Below are 16796 nucleotides of genomic sequence, written 5' to 3'. Positions count from 1 at the left end.
AACACATACTAAAATCTTTCGTTGACATCTATGCTGATGACACGACCATCTATGGCAACACATAAAAGGCCGTAAATGATGATGTTGTCTCTGATTCTCTCTCCTCTGATCTTGAGTGCGTGGTACAGTGGGGAAAGAGGTGGCTGGTTACCTTTAATGCATCTAAGATCAAGCTCCTATCTCTACATCATAAACGCTCTGATCCCCATCTGGCATCAATTGAAATGGATGGCTCTCGTCTAGGGGAGGCCCCATGTTTTGATAAGCTTCTGGGTTTGACCTTTACTCCTGACCTGAAATAGAACACATACATGAAGTCTGTGGCCAAGGTCGCTGAGAAAATGGTAGGATCCTTCTCCCGCTCCAGAAGATATCTCACTAATGATGCAATTCTCTATCTATATAAAAGCCAAGTACGTCCAAAGATGGAGTACTGCTGCCACATCTGGGCAGGAGCTGCTAAAAACAGCCTATCCTGCCTTGACAGAGTACAAAATAGACTTCGTGGCTTAGTGGGGGATGCCCTTTTCTCTTCCCTACAACCTCTTTCCCACAGAAGAGACGTAGCGAGCCTGTCATTGTTCTATCGTTATTTCCATGGCAAGTGCTCGTCTGAGCTCCATTCTCTGGTCCTCTCTCGTCAATCTTTCTCAAAAAACACCTGACTAGCTGAAACCATCATCAATAATTTTCTACACTCTTTATCTGTGCCTAAATCAAGACGTAGATTCCATGAACAAAGCTTCTTTCTTAGAACTGCATGCCTGTGGAACTCTGTTCCGCTTGCATGTTTCCCTCCCGACTTCAACCTGGATGTCTTCAAGTCCAACACAAACAAATTCCAGATGATACATTATCAATTCTCCAATACTATTGCTACACTATCCCATTGATTACTGTACACACAATAACCCTTATCCCCAAGTGGCCATTGGGCCTTGATGAGTGGTGAACTCCATGTAAAAAAAAAAAAAAAAAATACTTCTTATTTTGGTTTAAAGATTCAGCTGAACATTATTTTATGTTTTTTTAAATGCTGTTTTACTTTTAACCATTGAAAAAAAAGTTTCATGAAAATTTTAATTAAATTCCCTTTTACATTTCTGTACAAGTTGAAGCTGCTTTTGTCTTATTACAAGAATATAAGTATATTTATTGGCATCATGCATCAATTGATTCCATCCAGCCCATTCGTAATCAATGTTGAGAGTGATCCATTATGAATTCTTTTAGCGATTTTTATTAATTATATACAACAAGTTAAGGCATGACAAATGTACAGCAAAACATGAGCACTGCTCCTGCTGATTAGGCATGTCATTTGAGCAACCTAGGATTTTTATGTCAAAAACAAAAACAACCAATTTTAATTTAAACGGATTTGCACGCTGTTTTTTTTTTTTTTTTTTTTTTTTTACTAAAAATCTTTGTAAAAAATAAGTTTTTTTATTTTTTCAGACTGACGAGCTGAGATTTGAGAGAATTAAATAATTTTTTGATATATTTACTTTTCATTGTCTTTTTTATTATCGTAAATATTTGCTATTAAAAGAAAGCAGTTATAAAAAATTAAAGCATTTACAATCGAAAAAAAAGTAAACAAATATTTTTTTTCTTTTATGGAGACATTTCCTTCTATATTTGACTTGTATACTCATTTTGGGGATAACTGGATACTTTTACCACATTAAAAACCAACCCTATGTCTAACTTTGCCCTTTTGGGGAAGTGAGTAAATAGGAATTATTTCACCCAACATAAAAAAAAGATTATAGGCTGTGAGCCCAAGGTGAAAATTATAACTTTTAATGAGATATAAAAGGGGATTATAACGTGTATAAAATCATAGGAAGCATTGTAAAAATTTTCACATGCAAGATATTGGTGCATTAATTAATAATTTGAATTTCACTCTTCAAATTAGATTCTAACTTTTTGAGTTGTGTGCATACAAAAAGTAGCCAATCAGAATACTTCTTTCATTTACTTGCTTACTAAAATCATTGTGATTGGTTGATCGTATGTGTTAAAAATCAAGATATCCCAAGGCCACAATCCTAGTAGATGGCAGGACAACTGATGGTCTGCTTGTGTTGCATGTCTGGTATTCTGCATAACCACTTGTTCAGCATCCCTTACCTAAACTGAAACTCTTAAAAAAAAAAAATGACAGTACAATAAAAAAAATTACGCTAAAACCAGACCCAAACTCAAACAAAACCAACCTGCCTTCTCCCTTGAGGCTTGCATTTACGAACATCTGTGGGCTTAGAACTAACTTAAATGATGTTGAAGCATTTCTCTTAACAAACACCCCGAATATTTTAGCACTAAGTGAGACTAACCTACACTCGTCCATCCCCTCTAACTACTTTAACATGCCTGGATATTTGCCACTCTGCCGCAAGGACTCTGTCAGACATATGCATGGGCTTGGAGTATATATTCGGAACACCTCCCCTTGACTAGAAAAACTAAACTAGAATCAGACGATCAAGCCTTTATGTGCTTTAGACTTAACATGCAACATAATGTTAGTTACTTTTATTTTCTCTACTGCTCTCCCTCGACTCAGGATTGTACCATAATAAATAAAGTCTCTGACAGCATAGATATAACACTTTCCCTCGACACTAGCGCACAAGTGCATGTGTTTGGTGACTTCAATGTCTACCACGGCAACTGGCTTGGATTTTCTACTCACACAGACGCAGCTGGTATGACTACATATAACTTCTCTATATCTCATTCCCTATCACAGATGGTTACATTTCCAACCCGTTTCCCAGACTAGCAAGAACAACACGCATCACTTCTAGATCTGTTTCTGACCACGGTTCCCAATGACTGTGTAACTAATGCCCACAGCCCACTTGGGAACGCCGATCATGCAGTGATAATGGTTGAAATAGCCCTAAACTTTTGAGCCAACACTGAAGAGCCACTGCTCCAAACGACAAGATATTATAAAAAGGCTGACTGGGAAGCCATCAGAGATCTCATCAGTGATGCCCCATGGCAAAATATCTTTTCACTTCCTGCTGAACAGTGCACAAATGAGACCACTGAATGGTTCAAAACAGCAATTGAAGCACATGTTCCCATGCAGAAATTTTATAGCAAGCCCCACTCTCCCCAATGCTTTACTTCTACTTGTGAAGCCGCCATCGCGCAAAGGCAGCATGCGTACCACAGATTTAATCGACATAAGTCCAGTTCAAACAGGCAGAAGTATATAGGAGCCAGTAGTAATGTTAAGAAAGGAATAGCGACAGCTAAGAGAGAATTTACTGAAACCACCAAAAAACGCATCGAAGCACAGAAATTAGGAACCCGCGACTTCTGGAAAATCTACAACAGTGTAGTAAATAATGGGCAATCAACAATCCCCCCACTATCCAACAATCATGAGGTTGTTTACTCTGCAACTGAGAAGGCTAACATGCTTGCCAGTCGGTTTGCCTCCAACTCCACACTGGACCCTGCCAACCACCTCCTCCCTGACTTTCTTTTGTGGACAGACGTCACACTAGATGATCTGAAAATCACCCCTTCTCAGGTGCATGCTATCATAAGAAATCTTGACACTGCAAAAGCATGTGGAACTGATCTCGTCCTGGCTGTGCTATTAAAAAAGTGCTCCGCCGAAGTAGCTCCAGTTCTCTCCAAACTTTACAACAAATGCCTTAATGAATCTTGCTTTCCTGTCTGCTGGAAAACTGCTTCTGTAGTGCCAGTTTTCAAGAATTCTGGCGAAAGAACTGACTCAGTAAATTTTCGCCCTATTAGCCTCCTCCTCACTTTTCGCCAAAATATTTGAGACAATAATTAACCAAGCTCTAGTCCATCACCTTACAGATGCTAAACTTCTGACTGACCAACAATATGGATTTAGACAAGCCCGTTCAACAGTAGACATCCTAACTGTAATCTCAGAATGTATATACCAGTCACTGGACAAAGCGGGAGAGGACAGAGCGGTAGCTCTAGATATATCTAAGGCTTTTGACAGGGTATGGCATGAAGGTCTTCTCAGGAAAATCAGATCATACGGTATCACTGGCAGAATACATGACATAATTAAATCCTTCTTAGATAAGAGAAAAATCCAGGTTGTCCTCAACGGTCGTACATCTAAACAATACGATATAAATGCGGGAGTGCCTCAAGGGTCTATCCTGGGATCTCTGTTATTCCTAATATTCATAAATGACCTCCCTGACAAAATTGCCTGTGAGATGGGTATATATGCTGAGGACACCACACTCTATAACAGACACGACAGGAAAACAAATGAACATATATCTAAAGAAATGGCAGAAGCACTAGAGGATGACCTCCAATCTGTAGTGGAATAGGGACATAAATGGATGGTCACATTCAATGCTGCCAAGACTAAACTTGTTTCCTTCAATAATTACAAGAAACCTTCTCTACTACCAATAGCAATGGCCAATGACTCTTTATCTAAAAGTACATCCTTTAAACTCCTCGGCCTAACGCTCTCAGGAAACATGAGTTGGAACAATTACATTGAGAGTATCGCCAGGACCACTGCGAAGAATGTAGGTTCTCTCTACCATGCTAAAAATCTACTAACGCCCAAAAGTATCCTGTACCTCTATAAGGCCACCATTCACCCATGTATGGAGTATTGTTGTCATATTTGGGCTGGTGCATCTACCACTAGTCTCTCGCTCCTAGACAAGGTTCAAAAGAGAGTCGCCAATCTGATAGGTCCTGAACTGTCATCTAAACTTCAGCCCCTGTCCCATCGATGTAATGTTGCATCCCTCTGCCTTTTCTATAAGTACTTTAACAGTGAATGCTCTGACGAACTGCAAGCACTTGTGCCCCCTCGACGTAAATACCCCCGACAAACCCGTCAAGCAGCTAAATCCCACCCCTTCACAGTAGAGATCCCTAGATGTAAGAGGGCCTTCTACTCCAGTAGTTTCTTCCCCAGGACAGCTAAACTTTGGAATTCCCTGCCGGGTCGCTGCTTCCCTAACTGTACTGACATGCAGAAGTTCAAGTGCAATGTGAACCGACATCTTGCTGCCCAACTCCCTACACAGTACCCCTGATGCCCATGTCCCTGATAGTAGCCCCCTACAACAAAGTGGCAATATGCCTTGTTTGGGGTGAAAATGTAATAAAAAAATAAAAAAAAAGATGGAAGCATCAAGCAAAAAAAAAAAAAAATGTAAGCAAAGACAAAACTATTTTCGATTTCATATTGGCAAAATAACATTTCTGTGTTCATTTTATTTTTTTCACTTTTCCAGATCAGGACTTAGTCTATTATAATAAATAGGAAATTACAGAGTGTTTAAAGAGAGTGAAATATGCTAGAATATTTATTTTCATTTTAAGCAAGCAATATTGAAAATATATATGAAAATCTGTCGTCTACTTCAAGGAATCAGAATTGTAATAGTACAAAATAAAATAAATATAAATTATCCTTGTTGTAATTTCAATGCTTTTAAGTATTCTACTTTTGGTAAGTTTTTAGATGAACAGTGTAGGGGAAAAGAAATTTAAGAGAAATTAAATTCCTCTGCTCCAAATAAAATAATAATAAAAGAAATAAAACACAATGACACCTCCTTCTCATTTAAAATGCGCCGCATTTATGTTTCAACAAAATAACAAGGTGAACAAGCAAAGTCCGATCGGTAAGAGTTCTTGTGAAATCATTGAGGTTAGAATATTCAAATTAGGTGAAAATTCTTTGTGGAATTACTAAGATTAAAAGGTCATATTAGATGAAAGTCCTTCGTTAAAATAATAAGATTGGAAGATCTTTTGTGGAAATAATGTCTTTATTTCAAGATTTCTGTTTTAACTGGCGAAGTTCGCCTTATTCGAAAGTCCCATCAGGGAAGTAGTCTGTTGTTAGTAATTCTTATAGAAAATGTACTGAATGGGTGTGTGTGCATAAGTGTGTTTTCTTTTTTTGGATGCCTGCATGGCGTGTGTAATTATGGTTCTGACAGATTTGGAAACGATGATGAGATGAAAACGAGAGACATGTTCTTGTGTCAAGTTGGAGTGAAAAGAGAGAGAGAAAGAATGTTTGTTGCGTTTTAATACTTTTTGAATTGGATTCCAGCACAAGATTGCTGCTGCTGATATTTGGTTTGGAAAAGCGTTAAAAAAACAATCTTCTAAAATTTCTCATTGGTCGATATTGTCACATGATAGTGCCTTCGCCTACGTCCGTCAGAAATATGTCCATTTTGCTTTTGTTGTTGTGAAAAAAGCTCGTGGGCATATTTGAAATTATTGTTGCTAGAACTTATTTTTGTGCAAATGCGCGGGGAAATTAAAATCAATGAATGTTCGTTTATTTGCGAGGGCGTGTGAGTGAGTGACAGCACAACTCTGTTATCCTTCTCCTCACCTCTTTGATTTTCTTTGTGATTATTTTAGATGAGTACTTGCAAATGCATTAAGAAACTTGGCAGAAAGAAAAACAATATGAATTTTAGACTGGGGATTAGTTTTGTGTATAAATGTAACATAAAATGATATTTCATTTTCGGACTATTCTAACTTTTTAAGGAAACTAATTTTTTTACCACTAACCCTAAATCTGAGTGGCAACATAAAATGATATGTAATCGCCTAAAAAAGTAGAACCTCCCCAAAAAAAACACACATAATTTATATCTGATATTGTAAAAAAGAAAAAAGATTGTTTATCTGCTTTAGAATGCAAGAGAGGTTCGAAAATGAGGGATCATTGTATGTCAAATTTATATGCGAAACTGATCTTTCATTCAAAATTCTAAACTGCTTTTTGTTGTTTTTTCTTTCTATCAAGTTTTTCAGCATATTCACAGGTAATCGCCTAAAAATAGAATCTCAAACCTTTTGGGGAGGAAGCAGACAGTGTTAACTTACAATAATGCCCTAATTTTAACTATAAGGTGCTGATATACGAATTTGTTTATTTTTAATATATGATGCAGTTGTCTATGGCAGCAGTTTGAATAGCATTGATGATCAACATTTTGCTGATTCTTTCACTTGTGATCTAAAGCACGTGGTGCAATGGAGGAGAATGAACTTGTTAATTTTATGAATTCGAAAACAAGGTTTCTCTGCTCTCACTACCAATGCTCAGATCCTTTTTTTTTCAGTTCCAGTTAAAATCCTAGGACTGAATTTCATACCAGATCTAAAATGGAAAACCTGTATCCAATCTATTTCTAAAGTTGCTAAAGAAATGGATAAATCTTTCTACTACTGCAAAAGTATAGACTCCTGATGCAATATACTACTTTTACAAAACTTAGATACATCTTTAGTTGGAGTACCATTTCCATATCTGTAGAGGTGCTGCTTAGAGTATTCTTTAGTTCCTTGACAGAGTTCAAAATGAACTTCATAATTTAGTAGAGAGGTTAATCTACTCTTTTTTTCTACAGCCGCTTTCTCACAAAAGAAACCTTGTGTTTTAATCGAGTGATTGTCGGCCATCTTTAAATGTGACTGCTGTTTGCACAAATGTGCAACATTTATGCTTGTGAAAAATAGTATGATATTCAGGAATCTTTTTTTTTTTTTACAAACCAATAAAAAGATCCAAAAACAACAACTAATAAAGATGAGACTAATAGTCCGAAATAACAATAATAATTAACATATAATGCTCATCTCAAAAAATGAATTCCAAATAAGGAATAATATATATATATATACCAATCGGTATCGGTACGGACCCGACTATGGAAGATCAGATAATAAATAAACGTGGATTTATAAGATCAAAGAATCCAACCTTGATCGCCCTTCGGGGCCCGTGGCGCAGTTGATAGAGGCGTTGAATCTCTACGGTTCCAGATGAACATTGTCTGAAGATAGCAGTTTCAATCCCACCCAAAGCGTGCCAGAGGTAATTGGTCAAAAATGTGGTGAGACGACAACAACTACGGATGACAGTGATGGCTGAGAATGCAGTTAGGAGATTCGAAGTTCCTATCCGTCGCAGTTACCACCTGACGAAGGCCAGAGGAAGTTGGCCAAAACGTTGTGAACCAATAAAAAGATCCAAAAACAACAACTAATAAAGATGAGACTAATAGTCCGAAATAAAAATAAAATTAACATATAATGCTCATCTCAAAAAATGAATTCCAATTAAGGAATAATATATATATAGGTCCCACTTTGTCAACTAAGCTCCAACTCCTGTCCCATCACTGCAATGTTGCATCCCTGTGCCTGTTTTACAAATGGAATGTGTTCTGATGAACTCGTTGCACTTGTGTCCCCTCGACATACATATCCCCGACAAACCCGCTTAGCAACAAAATCTCACCCCTTCACTGTTGATGTTCCTAAATACCAGAAAGCTTTCTATTCTAATAGTTTCTCCCCTTGAACAGCTAGAGATATGTCTTGTTAAAGGTAAACGTGAGTAAAAATAAAATCAATTCAAACTTTGCATAACATTCACATGAATCTTTGTAACGTCTTTCCCACAGAAAAGATGTTGTGAGCCTGTCTCTGCTCTATCGTTATTTTCATAGCAAGTGCTCGTCTGAATTCCAATCTATGGTCCCTTCTTGCCAAATTTTCACAAAAATTACTCGACTAGCTACAACCACTATATATGATTTCCCCACTTTATCCGTGCTTAAGTCTAAACACAGATGTCATGAATAAAGCTTTTTCCCAAAACTGCCCACCTGTGGAACACTGTGCTGCTGACCTGCTTCCCGGTTGAATACCAAAAATTTTATGCAAACAAGTTCTTGTTGAGCCGTCCCCATAATCAAATTCTACCCAATTTACACTATTGACGATTACTACACTATCACCTTACATTCATTAACCCTTATCCTTGAGTGGCCTTCGGGCCTTTATAAGTATTGACTCCCAAGTAAAAAACAAAAAAAATGTAGATTATCTAGGCTCCCTCTACTATGCTAGAAAAAATACTCACACTTCATAGTATCCTATATATGTACAAAACCATCAGAAATCCAACACTGTCAAAGAAGCTCCCACCCTCTTTATCGCTGTAATGTTGCATCACTGTGCTTGTTTTATAAGTGTTCGATATCTAGGCTGTGGGTGTACCAAGAAATCATTTTGACAAAAGCGTACATCTGCATGAACAATAAAATAATTATCAAATGTACCAAAAGCTTATTTGAATAAAAATTATGAACCAGGTGGCCAGTTCTGGGAAAGAAGCTTTTGTTTATGGAATCTGCATTCAGATTTAGACATGGGTAGAGAGTGGAGGGAAATCGTATATAGTGGTTGTGTGAAGAAGCAGAAAACCTTAATCAATTCTCAAAAAAAAAAAAAAGATAAGTTAAAAATATGATGTTTGAAAGTTCATTTTTGGTAAAAGGTTACATGGGTGTAATCAAAGTCAGGTCAATTCAGTGAAGCAACTGTGATCAACTAAAACCCCCTGGGGAAATGACTACAGTGATAATAATGCCATCCCAAAAGGAATGTTTCAGATGGTCACAAATGGCTGTATAATCACAACTGAAAAGATACCATCATTGGTTGACGATATAAGCTTGAGATTAATCAACCTATCAAATTCCCGTGTGTGCATCTCCCTTCTAATAACCAACCATTCATACCTTCACTGACAACAGAAGTATATCACATTTTCATATATCAGTGTGACGTCATTTTTTAGACACAGTAGAAATACAACGGTCTCCCTCTATCATGCTAGAAAAATACTCACACCTTATAGTATCCTATATATCTACAAATCCATGGTTCACCCATGCATGGAATATTGTTAACATATATGGGTGAGTGTATCAACTACTAGTCTCTCTCTGTATTGGACAAAAAAGAAAAGACTGCAATCTAACAAGTCCCACACTGGCAAACAAACTAACCTAACGCTCTTTTTTATTGCCTCAGTGTGGCACCACTGTGCTTGTTTTACAAGTACTTCAATGGAATGTGCTCCAACAAACTCTTAGCACTGGTATTTTTCAACATATCCTCGATTAACCTGACAAGCAGCAAAATCCCACCCCTTCACTTTAGAGATCCCCAGATTTCAGAAAGCTCTCTACTTTAATAGTTTCCATTAATTGAATACAACATTTTAAAAAAAAATATCTCTTCAAATTTTACTTTTCTACCAGGTAATGACGAGAATGCAACAATCATTTTCAAATATAAAGATGGTGCGATGGCTAATCTAACGTACAATGCAATGATTAACTCCCCTTGTACTGCGTCTATTTGTGGAACAGAAGGTATCATTCAGGTAAGTTTCTTTTTTGTCTTAATTTTCAACTTTTTAGATTTTGCAACAGTCTCTTTGTTTTGTATCTAGTGAAGCTTATTTCACAAAACTATTCTAATATTTTTCGATTTATGAAACGTGTTCTAAAGATAATACCGCCTATTTTTTATTTTGCCTGAATGTATCAGAGGGGATTGCAAATTTTATTGTTATTATGACTGAACTTATGCATTCATAGCCTGAAAGTTTTGTCTCTCTGTTACAGATATTGACAGTGAGACTCAAGAAAGCAACCTTCTGTCATGAACGTGTGTCAGAAGCTGAGATACATCATTGAATTTTTGACAAAAGCGTATTGAAAATGGTAGTGATTATGTAGAAAAATATATTCTGGAGCACAAAATGTTGCTTGTTTAATAGTACCATTCCCGTCTTCGTAGTCCTTCAACATCTTGAGTTTAAAAAAATAGGAGGCTTTACTTTTGGAATAACACTTGTACATTTGAAAAACAAAATTATTACCTTCCCATTAAACAATGTTTGTTTTGTTTTTTTTTCATAAAACAAGATGTTTTTTTTTATCTTTGACACATTTGTTTTTATCTTCTCATAGAACAAGATGTTTTTATTTTTCCATGAAACAAGATGTTTTTATTTTTCCATGAAACAAGATGTTTTTTATCCTCCATGACATATGTCATATGTTTTTTTTTTATTTTCTCATGAAACAAGATACTTTATTATTACCTCATGAAACTAAATGCTTTATTATCATCCCATGAAACAAGGCTTTATTATCTTATGAGACAAGGTTCTTTATTTTCTTCCCATGAAACAAGAAACTTTACTATCTTCTGATGAGACAAGATGTTTTCTTATCTTACTAGTCTGGGTGCCTGGCGTTGCCCGGGTGTTTGGATGTGCAAAAAAAAAAAAAAGTGATAGTAGGCAGGTAGGCTAAGAAAGTGAAAGAAAATCTGACGTCTTACCGCTACTCCATGACGTGACCGGAAGTGTAAAGCGCTCAAATTTAAGGTAGTCAATCAAAAGGATGACTTGCAGAAATGGCATTGCTTTTAAACCTCCCATGAAGCTTGTTTTTAATGGGGGGGGCAGCTCCCCCCAAAAAGGAGGCACTCTGGCAGTATCCAAATAAATAGTAATTGTCTCAGTAGGAAGAGTTTTCCCTACATTGACCAAGGACGAATTACAGAACAGATATTACCCAGGTGAAGGCTGGGAGTTGGCGTTTGCATTCGAATAGTTTTACTTTATTTATATGAAAAAGACAAACAAACAGCTGACACGACTAGATGAAGGAATTTTTTTATTACTTGATCAAAAAACTGCAAGAAACCGTGTCCGTTGGCAAATGTAAGATATTATGATCCAGGGTGTACAAGAAAACTTCTCCCGGAATCTAACCGACGTGAGAACCCTGATGCAAAAAGCATTTCGTGGACATACACAAATACGCTCATAATTTTGCCTTTTATATATCAGACTAGTCGGGGTACCCGGGTGTTTGAAGGTGTGTGTTGAGCCAAAAAAAAAAAAAAAAGTGGTAGTAGGCAGGCAGGCTCGAACCTGTACCGCGTAAGAGGAAAAGAACACAAAAAAAAGAGTTGGTAATTAACTTTTGTCCAGGTGGAGGATATTGGCATAAAGATGAAATAAAAAATTTTTTAAAAAGATAGAGAGGTGGGTTCGAACTCGAAAACGCATGTAATTAGTCATCCTCGCTAACCGTTACGTCAAAAAGGACAGTGAATTCATTGAGTTGGTAATTGAGTTAAGAATCATAGGAGTTGGTGCAGAAATGAAAATGGCTTTTAAACCTGGCCGACAGCCAATTAAGATTTTCGCTTTCTGTTGTGGTATTTATTTGCTTCCCCACAAGGTTGTGTATAATGTTGGGGAAACCAGCTCGCCCCAAAAAGGGGGAACTCTAGCAGTGTCCAAATGAATAGCATTTGTCCGATATGAAGAGTTTCCCCCCATTGATCAAAGCTTCAAGACGTCCTCGCACGGAAGGCCAAGAAGCACTTGTTTTTGCTTCAATCACTTTACTTTTATACAAAAAAGATAAACAAATACTGGAAACCTGGGATTTTTTTTAAAGCTTAATCAAATAAAAGATAGACGACATCCGTTTGCAAATTGGAGATATTACGATCTAGGAAGTATAAAGAAACTTCTCCATAAATGTAACCTTGTCGAGAAAGCCAACGAAAAAAGCCTTTCGCGGACATCCACATCGCGCCCATTTTACTTTTTATAAAACAGACTAGCAGAGGTGCCCGGCATTGCCCGGGTGTTTTGGAGGTGTAAAAGAAAAAAACAAATTTTTGGTACGAAAGTAGGCTCAAACCCGAAGCCTTGATGCGAAGGTGGAAAAGAAAGAACTGAAAAGTGTTTTAATTTAACGATTAAAAAGTTAAATGACAGGTGCGTGAATTTAATGAGGTCAAACATCACGCCATACAGGAATGAAATTAACTTTGGCTGCAAGCCAGTTTCTGCATTTCCCTCCAAGATGTTGGGGAAAACCAGCTCCCCATATAGAGGGGAGTGTCCAAAATGAATAGCAATTGTCTGATATGAGAGGTTTCCCCTGCATTGATCAAACCTCATTGCTTTTCAAGACATCCATGTCATGAGTGTCAGGCAGCTGGCTGATGCTACAGATTCAGTTTTGCTTTTATACTGAGAAGCCAAAAAAACATGCGTAAACCAAGAAATATCACGAAAATAGTGTTAAAAGTCACCCAAATTAAAGATACACATGAGCTCGTTTCGTAAATCATAGATGTTATAATCTAGACAGTATATAAAAGGTTCTAAGAAACTGTAACCGGCCGGAGCACCTCCCCTCAAAAAGCCTTTGCCGGACACACACAAAAAATGCGCGCACACAAATATACACACATTTTGCCTTTTATATATAGACTAGCTTGGGTGCCCAATATTGCTCGGGTGTTTGAAGACGTATGTTGAGCAAAAAAAAACAAAACCAAAAAAAACAAGTTCTAGTGGGCAGGTAAGCTCAAACCCATGATGCAAAGGCGGAAAAGAAAATGGAGGTGTGTGTAAGGCTGTTGGTTGAGCAAAAAAAATAGGAGTGGTAAGCAGGCTCGAACCCATAACGCGCCAGAGGAAAAAAAAGGTGAGAAAAAAAAATGGTCTTACCGATGTGCCTACAGTGGTTGTGATGTCATGGGCGGTCGAAATAATGTCTTTTATGCGACGTCATGGAAACAAGGGTTGAATGACTTGCAAAAAATGTCAGCAAAAAAAAGCGACCTCCTCTGTAGAAAACTGCCCAGTTGAGGGTGAAGAAATTAATGTTTTTGACCAATTTTTCAATATTTGTCCTCTGAACGATCGAGTTCCAAAATGATACAAATCTTGTGAAAATCTGTCGCCTCTATCAAAAGTTTTAGGCAGACATGCATACATACAAACATGATGGCAGCAAATTCGTTTTCGAACATTGCCATCACTCGATATAAAAGTGTATCTAATTTATATCGAGCAATGCCTGTGCATGAGGATTGTTATAGTGGCAAAAGACTTTGCACCGAGACAATCCCACTCTCTAAACAACTACCACATTGATCCAAAAAGAAGAGCAAGTCAACATCATTGGATGCAGCAGTCATCGCAGGTTTTATATCAGAGTTTTCCTTCTCCTAGGGAGGTTGCCTTCACTACGGCTTACAGAGCCCTGTCAACCCAGCATGCCATTTGATCCATGACTAGAATTTAGGTTGCTGGGCACCAGAGCATATTTCACACGCCGGTGGGTCATGTATGCCACAGCTTACAGGGCCTAAGCTCACACTTAGCCTTTGGTTACATAACCTTGCCCCACAAACATACATACATACATACAGAATACATACATAAATACATTCATACATTCAAACAGACAGGTGAGTTTTATATTATAGATTTCAATTCGAGGGTGCCCGGCATTGCTCGGGTGTTTGAAAAAGAAAAAAGTGTTAGTAGGCAGGCAAACTCAAACCCGTGACGCGAAGGTGGAAAAGAAAGTGAAAGAAAAGCTGACATCTTACCGCTACGCTAAGACGTGAGAGAAAGTAAAAAACGTTGAAATTTATCGATGTCAATCAAAAATGTGACTTGAAGTGAATAAGTTAAGAATCATGCAGGAGCAGAAATGAAGGTTGGCTGCAGGCCAGTTTCTGCCATATTTTGCTTCCCCACGATGTTGGGAAAAACCAGCTCCCCCCAAAAAAAGGGGAGCTCTCCAAATGAATAGCAATTGTATGATATGAAGGGTTTCTCCAACATTGATCAAAGCTAATTGCATTTTTCGAGATCCTGGCTGGAAAGCCAGGCGGCCTACTTTGCTCTGATTAGTTTTGCTGTTATACGAAAAAGACGAACAAACACACGAAAGGACGGAATAGATGGAATTTTATAAGAGTCGATCAAAATAAATGTAGAGACGATGCCATTCACAAATCGTAGATATCGTAATCTAGGAAGTATAAGGAAAGTTTTAAATAAATGTAACCTTGTCAAGACCCCCCCCCAAAAAAAAAAGCCTTTCTTGGACATACAAAAACATGCGCGCTATTTTTGCCTTTAAATATATAAACTAGCGAGGGATACCCAGCGTTGCCCGGGTGTTTGGAGGTGGGGGGGGGGGTAAAAAAAAAGTAAGTATGAGGATCGAACCCGAACCGTTGAGGCAAAGTTGTAAATTAAAGTGTGAAAAAAAAACATGCGACGTTAACCATTGCCCCACCGAGTTGCTAACGGAAACACATTTGAATTTATTTAATTACTTGGATTTGGCAGGTGCCCGTTTTAATGAGTTAATGAGGTCAAGTTTGACTGCGGGATTTTTATTTTCCCAAGATGTTATAGGAAAAAGACTAACCCACATGCGGCGAGCGACAAATGTTGAATATTTATCTTCCCGAAATCGAGCAAATTAAATAGACAGGCGAGCTTCGTTGTTAACTGTGAGAGATTACGATTTATATGTGATATAAAAAGTTTTAAAAAGTTGTGAAGCGAGCGACCACTTCTCTGAAAGAAGCCTTTTGTAGACATACAGAAAAAGCGAACACACATACATACATTTTCGCTTTTATATTTATAGATATATAGATGATGAGACATGATGCTTTATTGTCTTCCCATGAAACAAGATGTTTTTTTGTATTTTCCTACAAAACAAAAAAATAAATATTCATAAGATGCATCTGTTCAAACTGTGCACTTAACAATTAAAACGAGCATGACTGGCCAGCCGACTGATTGATGGAGACTTGCATAGAAATACATTGTTGCAATCATTGTTAAAACTTCCAGCAATTATCCACCCTCATTGGTCATGTCTTTTTACTATAGAGGAGGAGTAGGAAAATAAAAGGCTTTGTACTTTTCCCAAGAGTATTAGTGAATTTCACCTTGACCTGCTATGTGCTCGAAATAGATGTGACATCACATGGCTTGAAGAGAGTGAGTAAGAGAGAGGCAGTTTGATCAGAAGCTTAGGTGTGCTGGGAAATGTCTTGTTAAGATATGATTAAACAGTGATTATCAGTCTCTGTTCTTGGAACCAACGATCCAAGCTAATAAACCTTTTCTTGTCTTCTCAGCTTGACCCTTTTTTTGGGGTATGATTGAACTTGTTAGCAGGTTTCACTTCCTCAGTCTGGCAAGATTCACATACATCTGCAGGAAGAAGCTGCTAACGACGTATGTTTATGAACTTTAATGTATGCCAAAAGGTTAAAACGTAGCAGCAATGACCTTGAACCTGATGTGATGAATCAATGGTTTTAACTGGTAATCACTATACCATGGCTATATTTATCTGTGGATTTATCCTAACAGCCACTGCCACAAGATCATCCTGTGCTGATATGATTAAAGAACATGGTGGGAAACATATGGAATAAATGCATCTGAAAAATGTTTCAAAGGTGTTCCTTATTTATTTTAAGGAATCCAATAATTGTTTTCAAATTCTTAGATGTTGTCTCAAATACTGAAAACAAAAATTGGAGTAAGGAATGCATAACCAATCTTTTTTTTTTTTTTTTTCTTTTTCAACTAATTATTAATTTGAAGACTGACATTTCTTGGGGACATGAATTTCCATCATTCTTCAACTAGTTCTATTTAATGTCTGTCCATTTTTTTTTTTTGGGGGGGGGGTATTGTGTCTAGTGCAGAAGTTTGCAGAGAATAGAATTATTGTCTTTTTGCTTTTTTATTTATTTTCAAAGAATAATAGAAAAATCCAGATTAGATTTTTAGACTTGTTAAAATAATATATATATATATATATATATATATATATACAAGTGGGTTGCCCAGAGTTGCCTGGTCATAAAATATGTTTAAATATTTATTAGAGCCACTTCTCTATTGATTATTATCTTGTACCAACTGGAATCTAAACCAAAGCATATAGCTGTCCGGTCTTATCGGTTAGCATATGTGCAAAAAAAAAACAAAAACGGATATGGTTGACTTAAGCCAGGCCAAGGTCAATAAATCT

General features: G+C 37.2%; 1 protein-coding gene across 1 annotated transcript in view; it reads left to right on the top strand.

The window, feature by feature from the left end:
* LOC145260284 (trans-1,2-dihydrobenzene-1,2-diol dehydrogenase-like) overlaps positions 1 to 16796 on the top strand; it is a 139124-nt gene that overhangs the window by 62402 nt on the left and 59926 nt on the right. Inside the window, exon 6 of the mRNA XM_080118127.1 lies at positions 10146 to 10270. Within this exon, the coding sequence (XP_079974253.1) occupies positions 10146 to 10270 (125 nt within the window). The remainder of the gene's footprint in view (positions 1 to 10145; positions 10271 to 16796) is intronic.

Source organism: Euprymna scolopes, chromosome 3 (genome assembly GCF_053919585.1).
Source record: "Euprymna scolopes isolate OS-2025 chromosome 3, ASM5391958v1, whole genome shotgun sequence".
In the NCBI taxonomy this organism is placed as follows: domain Eukaryota; kingdom Metazoa; phylum Mollusca; class Cephalopoda; order Sepiida; family Sepiolidae; genus Euprymna; species Euprymna scolopes.
This window is presented reverse-complemented; position numbering and strand designations above follow the sequence as displayed.